We start from the raw sequence: 22705 nt of genomic DNA, 5'->3' as shown, positions 1-22705 counted from the left end.
CGTCATACAAAATCGTCCCAACATGCTTACTTTGGAAACTCTTTCATGGACCTTTAACCATCTAAACTAGTTCTGGAAACAGGACACCCAGATATATATTTGTTAATCGTTTACAAGTAATTACATGGTGTCCTATTTGTTCATTTCAACACATTTTGGGACTAAATGGAGAAGTTTCTTTGTGCTTCTAAGCCAACACACGATCAAACATGCCTGAAAGAAAATGACAAGATTGCTAACAATACATAAAACTTCCATCATATATCCTTTGAATGAAATGGGAGTTTCACTCTGGAAAAAAGAAGCATTAGGAGAAGCCTGACAGTTATATTCTGAAGAGCTGGAATCTAGAAGAGTGCACAGAGTCATTTCTATTTATGTAATACAGAAGTACAGACAAGCCCACCAAACTAAGCCCATGAGCCATAAAAATACTAGAAAACAGGACAAAATATACGAATCTGTTTTCAGAAACTGGCTGACAGGCAGCATAGAATTGTGTTCCCTCAGAGAAGGGAAACAAGGTGAGGCCTACCATCACCAGTATTTTCCCCCGAAGGCATTTTTAAAAGACCCTGACACAGACGAGACAAAGATCAGACCTGAAAGAAGCCCTGGCCAGTTTGCTCAGTGGACAGAGCATCAGCCCAGCATGCAGACGTCCCCGGTTCGATCCCCAGTCAGGGAACACATGAGAAGCAACGGTCTGCTTCTCTTCCCCTCCCTGTCCCCCTTTTCTCTTTCTTCCCCTCTCACAGTCAGTGGCCAACTGGTTTGAGCATCAGCCCCAGGCACTGAGGATAGCTCGGCTGGTCCGAGCATCGGCCCAAGATGGGTGTTGCTGGGTAAATCCGGTTGTGGCACATACAGGAGTCTGTCTCTCTATCCCCCCTCCTGTCACTTGAAAAAAAAAATTATTGAGGAAAAAAAATATTTTAAAAAAAAATGCTGTGGCCCTGGCCGGTTGGCTCAGCGGTAGAGCGTCGGCCTGGAGTGCGGAAGTCCCAGGTTCGATTCCCAGCCAGGGCACACAGGAGAAGCGCCCATCTGCTTCTCCATCCCTACCCCTCTCCTTCCTCTCTGTCTCTCTCTTCCCCTCCCGCAGCTGAGGCTCCATTGGAGCAAAGATGGCCCGGGCGCTGGGGATGGCTCCTTGGCCTCTGCCCCAGGCGCTAGAGTGGCTCTGGTCACAACAGAGCAATGCCCCGGAGGGGCAGAGCGTCGCCCCCCCCCCCAGTGGGCGTGCCAGGTGGATCCCGGTCGGGTGCATGCGGGAGTCTGTGTGACTGTCTCTCCCGTTTCCAGCTTCAGAAAAAAAACAAACAAACAAAAATGCTGAGACAACTGGAATTTGAATAGCAATAGCCTGTAGAAAAAAAAGAGTTCCAGAAATCTGCACAGTGGTCCGCTGACTACTAAGCTGCACATTTACAGGATGAAAAGTCCATGAGGTCAGGCAAAGAACCACTGAGGAGCTGTAAGCTGCACAACACCTAAGCTCAGACACTTGAGTTCCAACTATCAGAGAGAAAGTCCTTAGTGAACACCCAGGACATTAAGACCCCAGAAAGGGCATACCTGAGTAAGGAAGCTAAACCAGCCTAAAGTATAATATGTTACTCCAGAACAAAGCTAAAAATAACCCTTAAAAAGATAGAACTGATCTCCAAGCTAATTAACAGCCTCCCAACACAAAGTTCAACACTTATTAAAAGCAAAACAAACAAAACAAAACAAAACAAAATCCAGACCCTGAACAACAGTCACTCCCCTCAGAATTCAATCTAAATTACTAGACCTGCATAGAAGCAGAAAAATATGACCCATTATCAGCAGAAAAATCAGTCAAAAGAAACAGACACAGAAATGACAGACGTAATAGAATTAGCACAAAGAGACTCTGAAATAGCTAATAACTACCTGAGAAGCTATTACGGACAAAGACTGAGCTAATCAAAATAAACCACTGGGTAAAACACACCCTGGTTAAGTCATATGGGAAAGGGTACTTACTCTTCCTTGAGGCGCTTCTGAAGCTCGTGTTTTGAAAGTTTACTTTCACTGACATTTTTCATGATATCTTTCCGAAAACGATTGTTCATCATGTCAACCCTATAAAAAACAGAAGAGCGTGCATTAACTGACTTTTAAAGAATAAACCTAACTGGTTGTTACCTTTAGTAGTTTGAGAAAGCTGACTTAATTGAATACAGGTCAAGATATGTTAGACGGGGAACATCTCACATGCATATTCTCCATTCTACAATAATAAAAAGGAGTCTCCAACATTCCAGATCATCCACTTTACCTTTTGAAGAGCTAATACTTCAAATTCATAACACCTTCAAACACAGCTTATGCCATTCACTTAAATCAGTGGTTCTCAACCTTTCTAATGCCATGACCCTGCAATACAGTTCATGTTGCGGTGACCCCAAACCAAAAAATAATTTTGGTGGCTACTTCATAACTGTAATTTTGCTACAGTTATGATTCGGAATGTAAATACCTGATATGCATTATGTATTTTCCGATGGCTTTAGGCGACCCCACCGGGGTCGCGACCCACAGGTTGAGAACCACTGACTTAAATAAATTCCAGGCCAAACAAAGAATTAAATACATAAAAACCAAATCTTAAAATACTATGAAGAAAAAATATAGGCAAATGTTTACGTCTTTCTCTGAAGGTCTTTATACTTTTTAACCACAAAAAATAAATAGCCTGACCAGGCGGTGGCGCAGTGGATAGAGCGTCGGACTGGGATGCCGAGGACCCAGGTTCGAGACCCCGAGGTCACCAGCCTGAGCGTGGGCTCATCTGGTTTGAGCAAAGCTCACCAGCTTGGACCCAAGGTCGCTGGCTCAAGCAAGGGGTTACTTGGTCTGCTGAAGGCCTGCGGTCAAGGCACATATGAGAAAGCAATCAATGAACAACTAAGGTGCCCCAACGAAAAACTGATGATTGATGCTTCTCATCTCTCCGTTCCTGTCTGTCTGTCCCTATCTATCCCTCTCTCTGACTCTTGCTCTGTCTCTGTAAAAAAAAATAAAAATAATAAATTTAATAAATAGATTCCTATAAAAATTTAAATATTCTGTCAGACAACATTAAAAACAAATTAAAAGGCAAACAGAAAGCTCAGAGGAAAACCTACATTAAACATCATATAAAGGGTTGAGATTCTCAATATGCAAGGAGCTGATATAGCAAGATCATTAAGAAACAGTCTCACCCTTGCCATTGTGACATGAATGAACCTGGAAGACACTATGTTAAGTAAAATAGACAAACAAAAATACTGAATGATCTCCTTATATGTATCTTTATAAAGTGGGCATGTAGAAGGAACAAGTAGCATGGTAGTTACTAGGGGTGGGGAGGTGAGGGAAATGGGGTGATGTTGGTCAAAATTGCAATTATGTAAGATGAATAAGTCTACAGAGCTAATTAATGCACACATAATGACTACACTGCATAATACTGCATTGTATACCGGAAATTAACCAAAAGAGTAGATTTCAGGTGCTCTCACCACAAAAAAAAATGGAACTATATAAGGAGACAGATATGTTATTAATTAGCTTGACTAATCAATTCACTATTTACATCAAAACATCATGTTGTACACCTTAAATGTATATACTTTTTACTAAAAATATAAAGTCTCCAGTAGAAAAATAAACAGCACAACAGAGAATATTTTTAAGTAATACCAATGACTAGTAACAAAAATGTTTTCTCAACACAAATTAAGTAGATATTTTCTACCTATTAAAGTAACAAAGTCTAGCCTGACCAGGTGGTGGCACAGTGGATAGAGCGTCGGATTGAGATGCAGAGGACCCAGGTTCGAGACCCCCAAGGTCACCAGCTTGAACGCGGGCTCATCTGGCTTGAGGAAAAGCCCACCAGCTTGAACCCAAAGACGCTGGCTCCAGCAAGGGGTTACTCGGTCTGCTGAAGGCCCGCGGTCAAGGCACATGTGAGCAAGCAATCAATGAACAACTAAGGTGTTGCAACGCGCAATGAAAAACTAATGATTGATGCTTCTCATCTCTCTCCGTTCCTGTCTGTCTGTTCCTCTGTATCCCTCTCTCTGACTCACTCTGTCTCTGTAAAAAAAAAGTAACAAAGTCTAAAAAGAAAAGTAAGTCATTGCTTGTAAGAAGGTAGTGCAAAGGACACCTTTCAATGAGGCAGTATACTGGTGAAATAGAATCTCATGCTCACTCGGGCAGTGGTTATCCAGAGCCTTAAAACTGTCTATGTTTTTTAAGTAATTCTACCTCAAAGGCTCTTCCTTACAGAAAAAATTAGAAAAGTGAGACACTATTTTTACATTGATGTGTTCCTCAACATTAACTTATTAAGGAAAAAATAAAAATACTTCCCATCAACAGCAATGGAAATTATGGTCACTTCATACAATGAACTATATAATACAGTGTTTTCCAACAGCTGGTCCATTAATGGAAGACTACAGACTCAATGATTATAGACTCTACAATCATTCACACAACATCAGAGTGGTTAACTCTTTCGCAGACCAGAGGTTGAAAAACACTGCTATAATACACCTCTTTAAAAATGTTTATGAAGGTTTCTTTTTTTTAAAAGTGCGGAGAAATGTTTACAATATAGCTGTTCTCATCTACTCAAGTGTATATTATGTGTGCCAACTTTTTTTTAGTATTTTCTCAGTGTCAAAGCATTGTGCTAAGATCTCTACATACACTATTCCATTTACTCTCAAGTCTTCTGATATAATTGCTATGATACCCCCATTTTACAAACGAGAAAAGGCAGCTCCAACCTGCTCGTGGTCCGTTAGGAACTGGCCAAGTTAGGGGGCAAACTCAGGTCTAGACAACGGGGAAGAGAAGAGAAAGGAAAAGAAGTATGCCAACATGTTAACAGTGGTTAGAGATCAGTGGCAAGATTATGAGTGACCTTTTCTTTCCAATACTTCACTTTCCAATATTTTTCAAGTCTTCACATAACCTCATATCCATAAAGAGAACTTTTATCAAACTTGCAGTATAACTTTTAACATCTTCAGACAGATTCTAGAAGAAAAATTTGGCAACTTACATTTCCTCATCATCATCATCTTCATCCACCCAAACTGGCTTCTTTCGAGGCAGAAAATGATCTTTTGCTTCATTTTCCACTTCTGAGTCGCCTGATTCTTCCTGGACTTGAACCTAGAGAAGACAAAATGCCTTCAAGCACTGTTTTTCACATCCCATGGTAGCAGACACACAGACCTTGACGTTAGGTGGCCTATAGAACGCTTTGCCTCATGGTCCTCTGATGGAATAATAGGCTAGAATGCTACCACAGCAAATGCTGGAGGAAGAAGAGAAAAGGAGGAAATCAGAAAACGGTACCGCATACTGGGCAGGTGAAGTAGGATGGAACAGTCAAGCACAGAATATCATCATGCCCAAAGAAAGAGAGCAAGCAAGACAAGAACAAAAGGTGAGTTGACAAATGAAGAAAGGAGCAGGAAAAGTCCCAGAACCACAGAAATTAAAAGACCAGAGGCAGACTAGCATCAAAGACCAAATAACATGACTGAATGTCATAGTCAACTCATATTTCACTCTTAGACACAACTCCATTTTTTGTCATTCCTGACTCCCTACCTTCTTAAGAAATGTTATACTGTACCATCAAGTCTAAATCTAGACCACAGAACACCCCCAAAGTAAGCCAGAGCTTTCCCCAAGCCACATAAAAATAAGAACAAAAGATTTCGCCTGACCTGTGGTGGCGCAGTGGATAAAGCGTCGACCTGGAAATGCTGAGGTCGCCAGTTCGAAACCCTGGGCTTGCCTGGTCAAGGCACATATGGGAGTTGATGCTTCCAGCTCCTCCCCCCTTCTCTCTCTCTGTCTCTCTCTCCTCTCTGTCTCTCTCTCCTCTCTAAAAAAATGAATAAATAAAATAAAAAAATATTTAAAAAAAAAAATAAGAACAAAAGATTTCTACCGGCTGTTACTGGCCTAGGGCCCCTCAATGCCTGATAAATCCCACCTCACATTGACTGTTTCGTTTCCTGACAAAGCAAGTCACACGCTTCAGCATTTTTCCAGTAATGGTTCTCTCTCTTCCCCACTAGATTTCTGCAGCTTCTCCCACAACCACCCCCAAAGAGTTTCTGGTAGTCAGTTGATACTAGGGAGGTCCCCATTCATTCATCACACTTCAATTCTCAGTGAGGTTCTACCTGGCCTCCCTAGGTAAGATTTCACAGGGCTTCTCAACACACACTTATCTCCTTTTATTTTTTTCTCTTCGGCACTCACTGAGTTTCACAGTAGTTCTCATCTCGTTTACTTTCTGCCTCTGCCAATAGTACATGAACTCCACGAGGGCACGAGTTTTTGTCATTTTCCAGTGCTGTTTTTCTTCCAGTGCCTACAACAATGCCTGCGATTCCCTGCCTTCGAAGAAAAGCCAGGTATACACAATAAAGCCATGGTTTTTTAAAGTACGCAAAAACTGTCATCACGCAGGGCTGGTTTCTTTCTTTTTTCTCATTGTCAGGAAGAATATCTGGCACTCAACAGGCTCAAAAATATTTGTCGCACAGATGAACTCGTGGTCATTCTCAAAAGTTTGCGAGTCAACCACTCGGACAAGCTACTGTTAACACGCAGTTCCCTCCCCAGGCCGTGCCCACGAATTCGGATTCCACAAACGAAGTGGAACTCTGATCACGCAGGCGATCAAACGACCGCGAGGGAAGAAACACTTGAGTTTGAGCACAGCGAGGCTGAGCCACGAAAGATGCTCATGACCGCAGCTCAACAAATCCGCGTCGAGCGCCTGCTCGACACCCGGCGCAGCAGCTCCCAGGGGGCGGGGAAAGGCGCGGTCCCCGCCCCCCGGAGACCTTCCGCCTGGGCCCTCGGCGCCCGCGTTCTCCGGCTCCCTCCCACCTGGGTGCTCCCGGGGGCCCCGGGTCGCCCAGGCTCCGCCCCCGGGTCGCCGCCTCCCGCACGCCCCGCCCGATCGCGCCCGGCCCGCGCACCGCGCACCGCGCGCCGCGGCCTCCCTCACCCGCGGGCCTCGCAGACGCCGCAGCAGCGCGTCCTCGTTGTCTTCGACGTCGCCGAAGACCAGCTCCTCCAGGCAGCGCTCCACTGCGGGCTTGTCCTCCTCCAGCGCCAGCCGGTTCCGCTGCCTGAGCCTTCTCTCCTCCTCCGCCGCGACTGCGATCGCGGCGGCCGCTGCTCCCGGCCGGGCCGGCGGTCTCCGCTGGGATGAATAAGCAGCCTTTCGGGGCGGCCCGCCCGGCCCCGCTCCGGCTTTCCGGTCCGGCTTCATTCGGGTCTTCTGGTTTGGCCTCGCTCTGGTTCTCCGGTCCGGTCTCGTTCGGCTCCTCCGTTCCGGCGGCATCGCTGGGTTTCAGAAAAAACGCAGGCGCTCACGTGGAGCCCCACTGCGCGTGCGCCGAGGCACGGAGCTCTCCGCTGTGGCTAAGGCCCCCGGGGGCCGGAAAGAGCCTGCGCAGCCTGCTAACACGTGACCAGGTCTCGCCCTACGTAACGCCCACTCTCCTCACGAGCCCCTCCCCGCATGGGAGTTTCTCGGGGAGGACCAATCTTTCCGGGTGGAGGGGGAGGCGGCGTGTCTGGAGTGGAAAATTTTTTCCAACACAACTTAGCAGCTGCCACTGATTGAAAAGAGCACAAGAAAGCTGGAGTATAAACTGAAGTGACTGAATGAAACTTTTACTATTCCTTCTGGCTTTTTAGCCCCTCAACACGAACCCAGTTGCATTTTCCACCCCTCTCGTCTTAGTACGGCCCTTGGAGTACGGAGCCTGCAGAGGGTCCCACGCTGGAAGAGAGCAAGGAGGGTATGTAGGGAAGTGGGCCAATCGGGGCGCGGGTCACGGCGCAGGCGCGCTGGGGAGGGAGGGCTATGCTAATGTTGTTGATATCCTGGGGCCACCCTAGTTAAAGGGGGGAAATCCGGGGGCTGCCGCAGCCGCCGCCGGTCTGGGCCCAGCCGGGGCACCCCTGTAGTCGCCGTAGCCCCGGGGAGAGGCGCCTGCCCCCAGCTCGGGGAGGGGGCGCCGCAGGTCCGGGGAGCACGGACAACCCCTACCCATGAGGCCCTGATGGAAAACACAAAGGATCTGGTGAGAGCCGAGCGCGGCAGCCGCTTTGTGTGCCAGGTGGGGGGGACGCCTGCAGCTCCCCGACCCCAGGAGCCCCTGCCGCTCCTTGACCCCGCTCCCGGGCCTGCTTCTCCATCCCACGCCCCCTCAGCCTCCGGAGCTCCCCTCCCCCTACCGGCCGTTAAACGATGGGGGGCTCCCTTCCCCCACCCCGCTCAGTCCCGGACCCATCGGGTTTATCTCTACCCTCTACAGATGCTCTTGGGAAGGAGAAATTGGGAAGAAAGTTTTTCTTCGCCCCGCTCCTCCCCCTTCAGTTCTGGCTGGGCGGTTTGGGGGGCGAAGCTGGATCTGAGACTTACTTTTTCAGCCGGCCGGGTTGGAAGAGTGGGGTCCTCCTTTCCCCCTGGGGTTGGGGGGCAGAGCTGTGGTGCTCTGCCCGGGAAGGCGCCCGGCCGCTTTGGGGCCAGTGCCGCGAGGCATTTCGCACGTGGAGGTGGAAATATTGAAAGGGGGCGGGGTGGGCACGTGTGGGAGGGAGAGGTGGGAGTGGTGTTGAAGAAGCCGCCGTCTAGGCCGCCTTAGTTTGGAAGGGTGTTGAAATGGGTGGGCTTCTATGACCGTTGCATTCTCTTTTGTGAAATAAAAATCCTGACGTTTCAGAGTCGGAAGAGACGTTAGAGGTCACCCAAAGCAGCCGTCCCTCTGCAGCCTCTCTGACAAGTGGTAGGTAGTCTGGCCTCTGCTTAAACCCCTGCAGACACTGAGCAGTCCCTGCTACCCAGGAAAGCCCGTTCCGGTTTTCAGTAGTTCTGATTATTTGCCTACCCTTAACGGACCCTGGAGTCTCATTCATGTCCGCATTCAGTTGCTGTCTTTTACTTCTCAAATTTTCTCCCACATCCTCCTCACCCACCCACCGCTCATTGGCCTATATTTTGTGTGCCAGGAAAGAACAACAGGGAAGTGCAGGGAGGAGGGTTTGAGAGAGAGTGAGGGCCAGCCGAAAACTTGGCCGGGTCAGTTTCAAAGGTGCTGGTTTATATGTCAGAGAATGGTTGATATGTTTCTACAGGGAGCTTGGGAATTAAGGCCTGAGGAGTTTGGCTGTTTTCTCTAGCTGGGGCATCTTTTTGAAGTTAGAAATTTAAGCATCATCACTGTCGTTTTTCCTGTTTCAAAACACCTTTGCTTGTTGTCTGAATCACTTTCCCTAAGGATGTCTAAAATTGCCTCTTGGGGATAGAACTGAAGCTGTTAGAAGCATCTCCTGGTAGAGGGGTGATCAAAAGAGCCCTTTCGTCTCCTCCTACACATTGCTTTCATTTCTTTCTCTTTTTTTCCCAACTCTTTTATGAGATTTGAAGCTTTTGCAACACTTTACTTAATATTTGCTTAGAGTTTGCAGTATTTTTCATGCTACTTACATTAATATGCACCAGTCTTTAGCATGTGGTAGTTGAGATAGTTCAGTTTCTACTGTTGTCTATCACTTAGCGTTTTTCTAATGTTCTCTTCCATTTGGTTAGCTATGCTGCCACTAAAAGTTCTGTTGGCATGAGAATCTGGGGGGGGGGGCGCACATGATTTCCTCTTCCTAATATAGTGAAGTGGGAGTCAAGACAGCAGATAAAATGTAGAAGTAAAAAACCTGGTTTAAAAGTCTTAGAACAGCAACATTTTTTCTCTCCCCACTTTATACTTAGAAGACTGTTGCTCTGCTCTCCTGTGCTTGAATTCTGTGTGTGTGTTTCACTTGTTTACCTCAACACCAAAGAGTGTTTAGAAAGAAAATAGCTGTCTTTTTGCACCACCTCCTCAGAATAACAAATTGCTTCTATTTATATAGAACCCCATTCCAGGCTTCTGGATGCCTTGCAAATTATAGCAAGAACTGTCTTAAATGAGTATTGGTTCATAAGTATCTTATTTGGGTCATGTTTTTTAACCATTTCATTTTTATTTTTATACAAACTTTGACATATAGTATTTCCTCTAAATTTAGTCACTGGAATTTAGCATGGCAATGAATGCTGGGTACTGAAAAGAATTAATAGAGCTATATAATTATGTCTTTAAAGTTTTAAATACTGTAACATGGAACTCCAAGTTATTTCCTGCTTGCTTTAAACATGAACTGTCATGACATAAGTTGACTGACTTTGGAGACATTTGCATTATAAACGTACTAGACAGGAACAACTGGTTTTATTTTAAAGAAGACATTGCTGTGTTTTTTATGGCTGGCTATATGTTAGCCTAATTGGTATCTGAACCTTCCTAGGTATTCAGGTGCTTCTGGTTCCTCAGTTACATTGGAAGCTAACACAATGTAAATTGTTTTAAAACATGACATAGTGGTCAAAAGGTAAAACCATAGCTTAGAAGTGAACACAAGTATTAAGGCATAAATACTAAACCACTAAATTACTATAAACCACAAGTGCTCGGTGGCCGCATTCTAAAATTAGACAAGTCACTGTTCTTTTGGTTGCTCCTTGTTTCTCAATTTTTTCATCTTTAAAATATTTGCTAAATACGATTTAACCATTTCACATTTATAATTTTAAGGTAAGCCAAATGAAATGTGTCATTAGTTTCAGGATTTCAGATACAAGAAAGGTAAAAACATCAACACAATAGAAGAGAAAGGACTTAAAGCAGTTAACACAAGCTAAGATCTGCCTCCTAACACCAGGATATTCTTAACTGTCCAAAATTACTATTGATTTTTGTGGGGGGTTTTTTAGGATTTTATTTATTGGTTTTGTAGAGAAAAGGGCAGGGGAGGAGTGAGAAGCATCAACTCTCCCATATGAGTTTAGAATGGGCAAGCACGGGGCTTTGGACCAGTGACTATATTATCCATTCCTGCTTCATTCTTACAGAACTGGTTGTATACAATAATCCTTAATTAGTATAGTAATTTGTCCTCCCTACTCTTTGGCCATTGTTTACAGTCTCGTCATAGGGCACGTTAAACCTAACACTTTTTGTATTTCTGGTGCATGGCATAATGATTTGTGTAGATTGCTCAAAAAATATTAGATAATACCCGAGACAGGGGTGGGAGGTGAGGGAGTTATATTCAGTGGGACACTTGAACCCATGTAAACACAATAAATTAAAATTAATAAAAAAAAATTTTTTAATAAAAAAATATATATTAGATAATACCACCAATTACTTTAATTTGAGACTTCAAAACTTTAGTTAGCTAGTTTCAGATTATTTTATACACCAGAGAAATAACCCCCTGTTTACACATAGGTGTTTAGCCCTATTTTGTTTTATTATTAAAACTCCATAGTTATTACTGTTTAGTGATTTTTATATCTTCTGAGCAACTAGCCCCAAGTATAGTTTTAAAAGCTAAAGCCAAGAGGATCTGACCTGTGATGGCACAGTAGATAAAGGGTCAACCTGGAATGCTGAGGTCATTGGTTCAAAACCCCAGGCTTGACCGGTCAGGGCACATACAAGAAGCAACTATTGAGTTAATGCTTCCCACTCCTCTCCCCCGCTAAAGTCAATAAATAAAAACTAAAAGAAGATTTTAAAAAATATACCTGACCCGATGGTGGCACAGTGATAGAGCGTCGACCTGGGACTCTTTGAGGACCCAGGTTTGAAATCCCGAGGTCACCAGCTTGAGTACAGGGTCATAGACATGACCCCATGGTCGCTGGCTTGAACTCAGAGGTCACTGGCTTAAAACCCAAGGTTGCTGGCTTGAGCCTAAGGTTAATGGCTTGAGTCCAAGGTATCTAACTTGAGCAGGGGGTCACTAGCTCAGCTTGAGGGCCCGCCCTATCTCTTCCTCCCCCCCTCGTGCGCATGCTCTCTCTTTCTCTTTCTCACACACACATACACATACACACACACTAAGAAAAAAACCAAGAGAATATCATTTTACATTAATATTGTTAGATTGTATCAAATCAGCATGATGCTGAATAACCTGTTTAACTTGCTTTCTCAAAATTAACATATTAATAAGTCATATCATTTGATTGCTCAAACTACATTTGCACTGCAGCTTTTAGTAACAAATCAATTCAGTTATTTGGTAGAACTGATAGCTAATAATGAGCTTAAAGACCCTGTAGGCGACTGTGTTTCAGACTCAATTTTGACATGGTCATCTTCTTTTTAATAGCTTTTCAGGTTCATACTTAAGGATTCATAGCTTTCTTCTGAAGAACTGAAAGCCCATTCATGTGACTTATTTATTTTATCATACATCCTTCCTGCGTGGTAAGTGGTGTTTTCCTTACTTGGAAGAGAAGGAAACTTGAAACCCAAGTAATAGTTATATCCAGAGGAATAAGTGGTAGAAGCAGAACCCAAAGAAGTAGAAATTTGTATTTCTTACAAATCAAGAATAGTGGGGGTTTTTGCTCACTGTTACTTTAAGTCTGAGAATATTGTTACATATTATATTCATCTCTCCTGTCATTCTCCAGGGTACTTTTCAGTTTCTATAGATGGATTATTTAGGATATTATTGCTTTCCATTTTCTTATGACTGTATCATTGACCTAAGTTTATTCTTTCTTTTAGTTTGAATTTATGGGAAACAATAACCCAGTAATCCAAAATCCTTACCATTAATTTTCCTTTTAATAGTAAACTTAGAAAGAATGAAGGCATATCTGTTTAGGCCAGTGAATTGTAGTACTATGCTAGTCTGTTTTTCATCCTGTGGTGGAATGAGAGAGAGACCAGTGAAAGCTACATAGCTCTTCAGCGCCTACTGAGTTCGGTCATCATACGTACCTATTTTTACTTTGAATTTTGTAAGTTCACACATAAAACTTTCAGATTTAAAGATTTAGAAAACTCACATTCCTCAACTAAAAATAAAACTGAATTTTTTTATATTTGTATGGGCCACCCTATTGATTTGCAAAATGGAGAGTTAACTTTTGATGAATTTATTTGTATCAAAATATACTCTTATTTCTTGGTTGCATATTTATATATATATGTTTGCGTTGAGAATCTAAGTATTTTCTGGAAAATTTCTCCTGTAAGTGTTTATATGCTTCCAGGGGAATTTTTGGTTGATTATACCAACAAGGTAACAGCTGTATTTTTTACTTTGTAGATTTTGTAGGGAGAAAGGTTCATTAGAGTGACAGTTATATTAGGGAAAAAAAATTCTGCTCATTTGTGACTATAATATTGTGCCACTGTAAAAGTCTCCTTTTGTTTTACTTTTCATTACAGAAGTATTACATATTTGCTGTTTAAAAAAAAGAAAATGAAAAATATGAAGTTTAAATTATTCCACCATCCATCTTCGCCCTGTTAAGGGTTTAGCTATTCCTTCTAGGATCTTTCTAAATGCATATATAAACAAAAACAGATATTTCAGTCTGTGTATATACCTGCATGTTTGTTTGTTTTTAATAAAAAGTGAGTCATAATATTCGTATTTTACCATTTACACTTTTCACTGTATTTTACTTATTGCTAATCATTCTCCTACTGATGGTTACATTGTCTCCTATTTTTCCCTGTTACATTATTGCTGCAAGAAATCCTTCCACACAGATTCTTGTGTCCTGTGAGTATCTCTGAAGGACAGATTTCTAAAAGTGGAATTAGCTGGTCAAAAGGCATACTCTTTTTTTTATATATATAAATTGTCATCAGTAATGTCAAATTGCATTTCAAAAGATGGCATAAATTTGCTTTCCTATGTAAATTTGCCAGTGCCAGAAATCATCAATGTCTCCATTTTTATCGGTTTAATGAATTTTTAAAAAGTAGGCTATACTTTATAAAAATTAACTTTTGCTTTTTTAAAAGACATGTATTTGATAGTACAGAGTTAAACAATATAAAAGTACTGCCCAAAAAAGTATCCTTTTCTCTTTCCACTTTAGCTCTCAAGAGATGACTACATTTAATTCTTTTAGCTTTTTTACCTAGTCTCCATTATTCTCAGTATTGTACATATTGGGTTTGTATTACTCGGCATGTGAATTTTAGATGCTCTCTTTTGACTTCCTCTGTGATGGATGAAGAGTCATATAGGTCCACCTGCCGTCATCCCACCACCGTGCATTCAACGTCCTAATCACCTAACATAATTTTTCAGTTTTCTTTTGAAAAGCGAAGGGTTCAAAAGGCTCATTACCTGGAACAGTTTTATTTGATCCTTGTTTTCTAAGCTTGCAGAAGTTGCTAACAGAACCATAATTAAGAAAAAGGAGAAAAGCGGCTAAAATTTAACACAGATTTAAGATTATTCCCTTGATTCACACTACTAGTATTCATTTTAGCTGCATGACCTGGGGCAAGTTGCTTAGTGTATTTGAGCCACTGCTTCCTCATCTGTAAAATGGGAATAATAATACCTGTAAGGATGAATACATCACTACACACTAAGTGCTTAGACTAGGGGTCCCCAAACTTTTTACACAGGGCCAGTTCACTGTCCTCAGACCGTTGGAGGGCCGAACTATAAAAAAAACTATGAACAAATCCCTTTGCACACTGCACATATCTTATTTTAAAGTAAAAAACAAAACGGGAACAAATACAATATTTAAAATAAAGAACAAGTAAATTTTAATCAACAAACTGACCAGTATTTCAGTGGGAACTATGCTCCTCTCACAACCAATGAAAGAGGTGCCCCTTCCGGAAGTGCAGTGGGGGCAGATAAATGGCCTCAGGGGGCAGCATGTGGCCTGCGGGCCGGGAGTAGTTTGCAGACCCCTGGCTTAGACAGTGGCTAACACGTACTAAGTGTCCTACAAATATCAATTATGTTAATAATTATGAAACCTTTTACAAACCACTAGCAAAAATAATCCTACAAGAGGTTATTAAGGAATTTACAAATAAGCTCGTGTAGGACAAACTGTTTCTGAACCAAATTAGATGAAAATAAGGAAGACTTACTCTGGAAAGCGGGTAGATGAGCAAGAAAGTGAATGTGATGACAGGCAAATTGATTCAGAAAGTGACAAAGGCAGTATTTCTCAGATAATATATTCCTATGTGCTAATTAAATATGCATGTATAGACTTAGGGGTCTAGCTTGAACCAGTTTTCCCATCTATCTTCCTATAAAGCTATAATACCAACAAAGAGCACATATAAATCACACACTAACCATGCCTTCCGCGTTGTTAAGGAACAGGTTGGTACAACCTTCAAGTTACCTATAAGTAGAGAAATAAGTCAGATTCTAAGAGCTCCTGCTGCTTGTTCCTGTGGATGGGAAGAATGGAAGCGGGAACAGTTAGCAGGCTCGCTGAAAGAGTTAGGGGCGTGGAAGACTTAGAAGCACAAAATAGCACTTCCAAAGGAGAAAATTCCAACACTGAGTTCCAAAATATTGAATATAGGTTTGAAATTTGATAGATCTCAGCTCTTAACCACAGAGAAGAGCTTGAAAGTGAACTACGAGCATCAGTAGCCCTAATTACAAACATTGCTTCATAGATGTGGAGTGAAGGTAGGGAGACTTGGGAAATGGCAGTGACGAGGGAAAAAAATTAATGCTGCTCCAGGAAAAGAAAGAGAATGTATACTGAAGATGTATTCATGAACTGAGAACTCGGAACATAAAATGAATAGAAAGGGAAAAGAGTGGACCTCATCAATGCAGAACTACTGTAAGAAAAAAACGGAATCACCTGACCAGACAGTAGCACATTGGATAGAGCATGAGCCTGGGATGCTGCGGACCCAGGTTCAAAACCCAGAGGTCGCCAGCTTGAGCTCAAGCTCGCCAAGTTGAGCATGGACTCATACGCACATAACATCATAGTCGCTGGCTTGGTTGGAGGCCTGGTTGAAGCACAGGTGAAAAAGAAATCAATGAGCAAGTGAGGTGCCACAACGATCAGTTGATGCTTCTCATCTCTCCCTGTATGTCTTCTGTCTGTCCCTCTCTCTAGCAAATAAATAATTAAATCACAAGTAAGTCTGAGGACATAACTGGCATCATGCCATTTCTAGAACTGGACAACTTAGATTTTATTCATCAGCCTGTTGAACTGTTCCTTTTTCAAAAACCATCCAAAATTCTTCTGATATTATTATTAACTTGTGGCTTACTAAATCAAAGCTGAATTTGTTGCACGTTCAGTGTCATCTCCTTCAAGAATTAACTCATCTTTCTGCGCTCAAGATACTGAACTAGCAACATCTCTCATCTGAACCTTGCCAATGTATTTTTCACCCAAGGAATTTCTGATTTCAACAAGAGAACCATTCTTCTGAATAACGACATTGTTGGGAAAGGAAGCATACATCACTATCTTGTAATGGAAGCCCAAGGTAACACCCTTGATCATGGTCTGTACAGGAATGCAGATGGTGCAGCTTTCGTTTCTATTTCCCCACCATTTGTCAACCTGGAGCCTCGCTTTCGACGGAGTCCCTCACTGATACGATGGAAGTCCCTCATGGGGTGCCTCTGGGGCCCTCTACAGAACTGTACATCGCTGCTGGGCGATGCCGACAGCCTACTGAGAATGGTCTTTATCCTCACAGTGGATGCAGCAAGAAAAAAATGTTTCACTTGTCTTTTTGAGCTAAGATTAAAGAGTAGGGATGTAGAGAGAGGAATAGTACCTACATACCACTTGTTCTGACAAAGAATGTAGCTAAAAAAATTAGCTGACGGGAAAGGGAAGGAAAAGGAAAATCTAGACTAACAATGAGTATAGTTTAGCTATTAGGAGTGATTTAGAAAATATCATCAAAGTGAAAGACCAGAAAGGTTAGATAACCAAAAGATCCTTGCTGTCCTGCAAAAGATACAGGCATACAGCCTGACCAGGTGGCGGTGCAGTGGATAGAGCATCGGACTGGGATGCGGAAGAACCCAGGTTCGAGACCCCGAGGTCGCCAGCTTGAGCACGGGCTCATCTGGCTTGAGAAAAAATAAAAAACAACTCACCGGCTTGGACCCAGGGTCGCTGGCTCGAGCAAGGGGTTACTCGATCTGCTGAAGGCCTGCGGTCAAGGCACATATGAGAAAGCAATCAATGAACAACTAAGGTCTCGCAATGAAAAACTGATGATTGATGCTTTTTATTAAAAAAAAAAAAAAGATACAGGCATACCTTGTTTTACTGCACTTTGCTTTGTTGTACTTCATGGATATTGCAATTTTTAAAACTGAAGGTTTACGGCAACCCTGCACTGAGCAAGCTTATTGGCACCATTTTTCGAACAGCATTTGCTCATTTCATGTCTTTTATGTCATATCTGGTAATTCTCAAAATATTTCAAACGTTTTCATTATTATATCTGTTGTGGTGATTTGTGATCAGTGATCTTTGATATTATCATCATTGTAATTGTTTTGGGGTGCCAGGAATCATGCCCATGTAAGACAACAAATTATTTGTGTGTGACAGAGACTTAGACAGACAGGAAGGGAGAGAGATGAGAAGCATCAGTTCTTCGTTGTGGCACCTTAGTTTCTCATTGATTAATTTCTTATATATGCTTTGATCGGGGGTTACAGACCAAGTGACCCCTTGCTCAAGTTGGTGACCTCAGGGTTTCAAACCTGGGTCCTCCATGTCCCAGTTCGACCCTCTATCCACTGACCAGCCATTCCTCGCCTACCTATTCCTTAAGACAGGCATCCCCAAACTGCGGGCTGCATGTGGCCCCCTGAGGCCATTTATCCGCCCCCCCCACACACTCCCGGAAGGGGCACCTCTTTTATTGGTGGTCAGTGAGAGGAGCACTGTATGTGGCGGCCCTCCAACGGTCTGAGGGACAGTGAACTGGTCCCCTGTGTAAAAAGTTTGGGGACCTCTGCTTAAGACATAACGATATTGAAATTTGGCCAGTTAATAACCCTGCGATGGCCTGACCTGTGGTGGTGCAGTGGATAAAACGTCAACCTGGAAACACTGAGGTTGCCAGTTCAAAACCCTGGCTTGCCTGGTCAAGGCACATATGGGAGTTGATGCTTCCTGCTCCTCCCCTTTCTCTCTCTCTCTCCCTCTCTATCTCTATCTCCCCCCATTCTCTCTAAAATGAATAAATAAATAAATAATTAAAAAAAAATAACCCTGCGATGGTCTCTGTTCAAGTGAAAGGAAGAGATGCACATTTTTCACTTATATCAAAAGCTAGAAAAGATTAAGCTTACTCAGAAGGACATGTTGAAAGCTAGGTCTCTTATGCTATATGGCCAAGTTGTGAATGCAAAGGAAAAATCTTTATATTAAAAGTGCTATTCAGTGAACACATGAATGATATGAAAGTAAAATAGCCTTCTTGCTGTTAATGAAGAAATTTTAATGATCTGCATAGGAGATCAAAACAACCACAACATATCTGTAAGCCAAAGCGTAATCCAGAGCAAGGCCCTAATTCTCTTCCCACCCCTGAAGGCTGAGAGTGGTGAGGAAGCTGCAGAAGAAGTTTGAAGCTAGCAGCAGTGGGTTCAGGAGGTTTAAAGAAGGAAGCCGTCTCCACAACATAAAAAGAGTACAAGATGAAACAGCTAAGTGCGGACGGCTGCAGCAAGCTATGCAGAAGATCTGGCTATGGTAATTAATACAGAAGGCCAGACTAAAGCCAGATTCTCCATGTAGATGAAACAGCCTTATGTTGGAAGAAGAATGCCATCATGGACTTACGCAGGCGGAGAGGAAAGTGAAATGTATGGCTTCAGAGGACAGGCGGACTCGCTGGTTAGGGGCTAATGCAGCTGGTGTAAGTTGAAGCCAGTGATTATTTACCATTCTAAAATCCTAGAGCTCTTAAGAATTATGCTAAAACTATTTTGCCTGTGTGCTCTATATAACAAAGCCTCAATGACAGCACATTGGTTTACAACAAGGTTTACTGAATATTTTAAACATACTGTTGAGACCTACAGCTCAGGAAAAAGATTCTTTGCAAAATATTACTTTTCATTAACAGTATACCTGGTCACACAACTCTGATGGGAACATTAAGATTAATGTTTTCATGCCTGCTAATATAACATCCTTCCTTTAGCCCATGGATCAAAGAGTTCTTTTGACTTTTAAGTCTTATTTAAGAAGACATTTTATTAGGCTGTAGCGATCCCTAGGATGGATCTGGGCAACGTAAGTTGAAAACCTGGAAAGGATTCACCAATCCAGAGGCAGTTATAAACAATTTACATCTCGTGGGAAGAGATTAAAAAAAATCAGCATTAACAGGAGTAGAATTAGAAGTGGAGCCTAAAGATTAGACTGAATTGTGCAGTCTCATGATACACTTGAACAGGGGAGGAGGTGCTTCTTATGGATGAAAGAGAGTTGTTTCTTGAGATGAAATCTGGTGAGGATGCTGTGAAGACTTGAAATGACAGCAAAGGATTTGGAATATTACATAAACTTAATTGATAAAGCAGCAGTAGGGTTTGAAAGGAATGACTTTAATTTTCAGAGTTCTCTGGGTAAAATGCTATTAAACAGCATCACACACTACAGGGAATGTTCATGGAAGGAAGTTAATGGATGTGGCAGACTTCATCATTGTCTCAGATTAAGAAATCACCACAGACACCCCGCCCCTCAGGAACCTCCACCCTGATCTGTCAGCAGCCATCAAAGTTGAGAAGGCCCACCAATTACGAGTCACTGAAGCTCAAGTGATAGCATTTTTTAGCAATAAAGTTTTGTTTTATTTAGCGAAAGACAGACAGACAGGAAGAGAGAGAGATGAGAAGCATCAACCTGTAGTTGTGGCACTTTGGTGGTTCATTGATTGCTTTCTCATGTGTCTTGACTGGGGGTTCAAGCAACCTTTGGGCTCAAGCCAGCGACCATGGGTCATGTCTATGATCCCACACTCAAGACGACGACCTCAGGGTTTTGAACCTGGGTCCTCAGTGTCCCAGGCCAGTGCTCTATCCACTGTACTACCACCTGGTCAGGAAACAGTCAAGTATTTTTAGTTAAGGTATGTACTTTGTGTTTTTAGACATAGACATAATGTTATTGTTCACGTAGTAGACTACAGTATAATACAAAAACAACTTACACTGGGAAACCAAAAAATATGTGTGACTTTATTGCAATATTTGCTTTATTACAGTGGTCGGGAACCAATTGCAGTATCTCCAAGGTATGCCTCAGACTACTGCAGTGGTTAGTAAACTCATTAGTCAGCAGAGCCAAATATCAACAGTACAACAATTGAAATTTCTTTTGAGAGCCAAACTTTTTAAACTTAAACTATATAGGTAGGTATATTCCTTATTGAGGTAGCGCCCGCATGTTGTATTTTGTGGAAGAGCCACCCTCAAGGAGCCAAAGAGCCACATGTGGCTCGCGAGCCACAGTTTGCTGACCAGGGCCTCAGAGCATCACTAGGTAAAAATATTTACCTTCCAAACACTGAAAGGAAATTTTTTTTTTTTGTATTCTTTTTCTGAAGCTGGAAATGGGGAGGCAGTCACACAAACTCCCGCATGCGCCCGACCAGGATCCACTGGCATGCCCACCAGGAGGCAATGCTCTGCCCATCTGGGGCGTTGCTCTGTCGCAACCAGAGCCATTCTAGCGCCTGAGGCAGAGGTCATGGAGCCATCCTCAGCGCCCAGGCCAGCTTTGCTCCAATGGAACCTTGGCTGCTGGACGGGAAGAGAGAGACAGAGTGGAAGGAGAGGGGAAGGGGTGGAGAAGCAGATGGGCGCCTCTCCTGTGTGCCCTGGCCGGGAATCGAACCCGGGACTCCTGCACACCAGGCCAACGCTGTAGCACTGAGCCAACCGGCCAGGGCCTGAAAGGAATTTTTAAAGGACCAAAGTTGTTTTCATGAAGTGAAAAAAGGATTACATGGTAAATATTACATAACGCACCCATTAATTATAACAAAATAATGTGACAGAATTGGAATTAGACATTCTGGTCATATCAGTGAAAATTGTCTAAACAAAGAAGCTTTTCAAATTAGCTCAAAAATCAAAACCCAACTTTATTACATATAAAAGTCCTTTGAAACAGCTAAAAATAAAAGAGTGACAAATTTATACTAGGCAGATAGAAATAAGAAAGCAGGAGTTGTGATGCTTATAGCAAAGGAGAAGTAAAACCAAAAAGCCTTGAACAAGACAGAGGAAGACCATTTATAATGGTAAAAACCACACTTTACAGCAAAGGTAATAGCCATAAATATATACCAAATAAAACATCAACAATCTGCCTGACCTGTGGCGGTACAGTAGGTATAAAGTGTAAGCCTGGAATGCCGAGGTCGCTGGTTCAAACCCTGGGCTTCTCAGGTCAAGGCACATATGAGAAACAATGAACAACTAAAGTGAAGCAACTATGAGTTGATAACTTCTTGCTCCCCCCACAACCCCCATAAAATCAATACATAAAATCTTTAATAATTAAAAAAAGACAGCAGTAATCTTGTATAAAACAAAGAGAAATGCACACAGTAAAATGAAACACTAAAGATAGGCTTTAACACAACAAGATTGGTATAGTGAACAAAAATAAGGATGTAAGATCTAAACGACATAATAAGGCAGATCTGGCCTGACCAGGTAGCCTAGTGGATAGAGCTTCAGCCTGGGACACAGAGGACCCAGGTTTGAAACCCTGAGGTCGCCGCCTTGAGCACAGGGTCACTGACTTGAGCAAGGGGTCCTTGACTCAGCTGCAGGTCCCAGTCAAGGCACATGAAAAAGCAATCAATGAGGCCCTGGCCAGTTGGCTCAGTGGTAGAGCATCGGCCTGGCATGCAGGAGTCCCGGGTTCAATTCCCGGCCAGGGCACACAGGAGAAGTGCCTGTCTGCTTCTCCACTCCTCCCCCTCTTCGTCCTCTCTCTCTCTTCCCTCCCGCAGCCAAGGTTCCATTGGAGCAAGGTTGGCCCGGGTGCTGAGGATGGTTCTGGTTGCAGCAGAGCAGCGCCCCCTGGTGGGCGTGCCGGGTGGATCCCGGTCAGGCGCATGCGGGAGTCTGTCTGACTGCCTCCCTGTTTCCAACTTCAGAAAAATACAAAAAAAAAAAAAAAGAAAATCAATGAATAACCAAGGTGACACAACAAAGAATTGATGTTTCTCTCTCTGTCCCTCTCTCTGTTTCTCTGTCTCTCTCACTAAAAAAAAAAAAAAAAGGTAGATCTGCAGGTATATCCATCACTACCTGCTCATAATAAAGAATATACTCTTTCAAATACTATATTCACAAAAATTGTCCATGTGGAGGGAAAACATCAGTAGGGCCCATACAAGAATACAAAAAGCAAAAGGGTCCTTCCACCTTAAAATCCAAAAACCCCTGCCTGACCAGGCAGTGGCACAGTGGGTAGAGCTTCGGACTTGGATGTGGAGGACCCAGGTTCAAGACCCTGAGGTCGCCAGCTTTAGCCCAAGGTCCCTGGCTCGAGCAAGGAGTCACTGGGTCTGCTGTACCCCCCCCCCCCTCCGTCAAGGCACATATGAGAAATCAATCAATGAAAACTAAGGAACCGCAATGAAGAATTGATGTTTCTCATGTCTCTCCTTTCCTGTCTCTCTGTCCCTATCTGTCCCTCTCTCTGACTCTCTTGTGTCTCTGCCACAAAAAAAAAAAAAATCCAGAA

At 43.0% G+C, this 22705-nt stretch overlaps 2 protein-coding genes across 8 annotated transcripts in view; one reads left to right on the top strand and one right to left on the bottom strand.

The window, feature by feature from the left end:
• The window catches only part of UTP18 (UTP18 small subunit processome component), a 28618-nt gene extending 21196 nt beyond the window's left edge, over positions 1 to 7422 (bottom strand). For both annotated transcript variants that reach the window (XM_066364593.1, XM_066364594.1), the window contains exons 1-3: positions 7073 to 7422; positions 5096 to 5208; positions 2014 to 2112 (exon numbers count right to left, since the gene is read on the bottom strand). In XM_066364593.1, coding sequence (XP_066220690.1) covers positions 2014 to 2112; positions 5096 to 5208; positions 7073 to 7411 — 551 coding nt within the window. In that variant the 5' untranslated portion in view covers positions 7412 to 7422. The remainder of the gene's footprint in view (positions 1 to 2013; positions 2113 to 5095; positions 5209 to 7072) is intronic.
• A 311-nt stretch (positions 7423 to 7733) lies between these two features.
• Positions 7734 to 22705, top strand: part of MBTD1 (mbt domain containing 1) — a 67713-nt gene continuing 52741 nt past the window's right edge. For 2 of the 6 annotated variants that reach the window (XM_066364592.1, XM_066364587.1), the window contains exons 1-3: positions 7908 to 8159; positions 8802 to 8864; positions 12298 to 12395. The gene's annotated coding sequence lies outside the window, so the exon portion shown is untranslated. Of the gene's footprint in view, positions 7875 to 7907; positions 8160 to 8801; positions 8865 to 12297; positions 12396 to 22705 lie in introns of those variants that run through there. The other 4 variants (XM_066364589.1, XM_066364590.1, XM_066364588.1 and 1 more) reach the window with 4 other exon arrangements.

Source organism: Saccopteryx leptura, chromosome 2, assembly GCF_036850995.1.
Source record: "Saccopteryx leptura isolate mSacLep1 chromosome 2, mSacLep1_pri_phased_curated, whole genome shotgun sequence".
Taxonomy (NCBI): domain Eukaryota; kingdom Metazoa; phylum Chordata; class Mammalia; order Chiroptera; family Emballonuridae; genus Saccopteryx; species Saccopteryx leptura.
The sequence above is the reverse complement of the archived record's forward strand: the minus strand, read 5'-3'. Positions and strand labels throughout refer to the sequence as shown.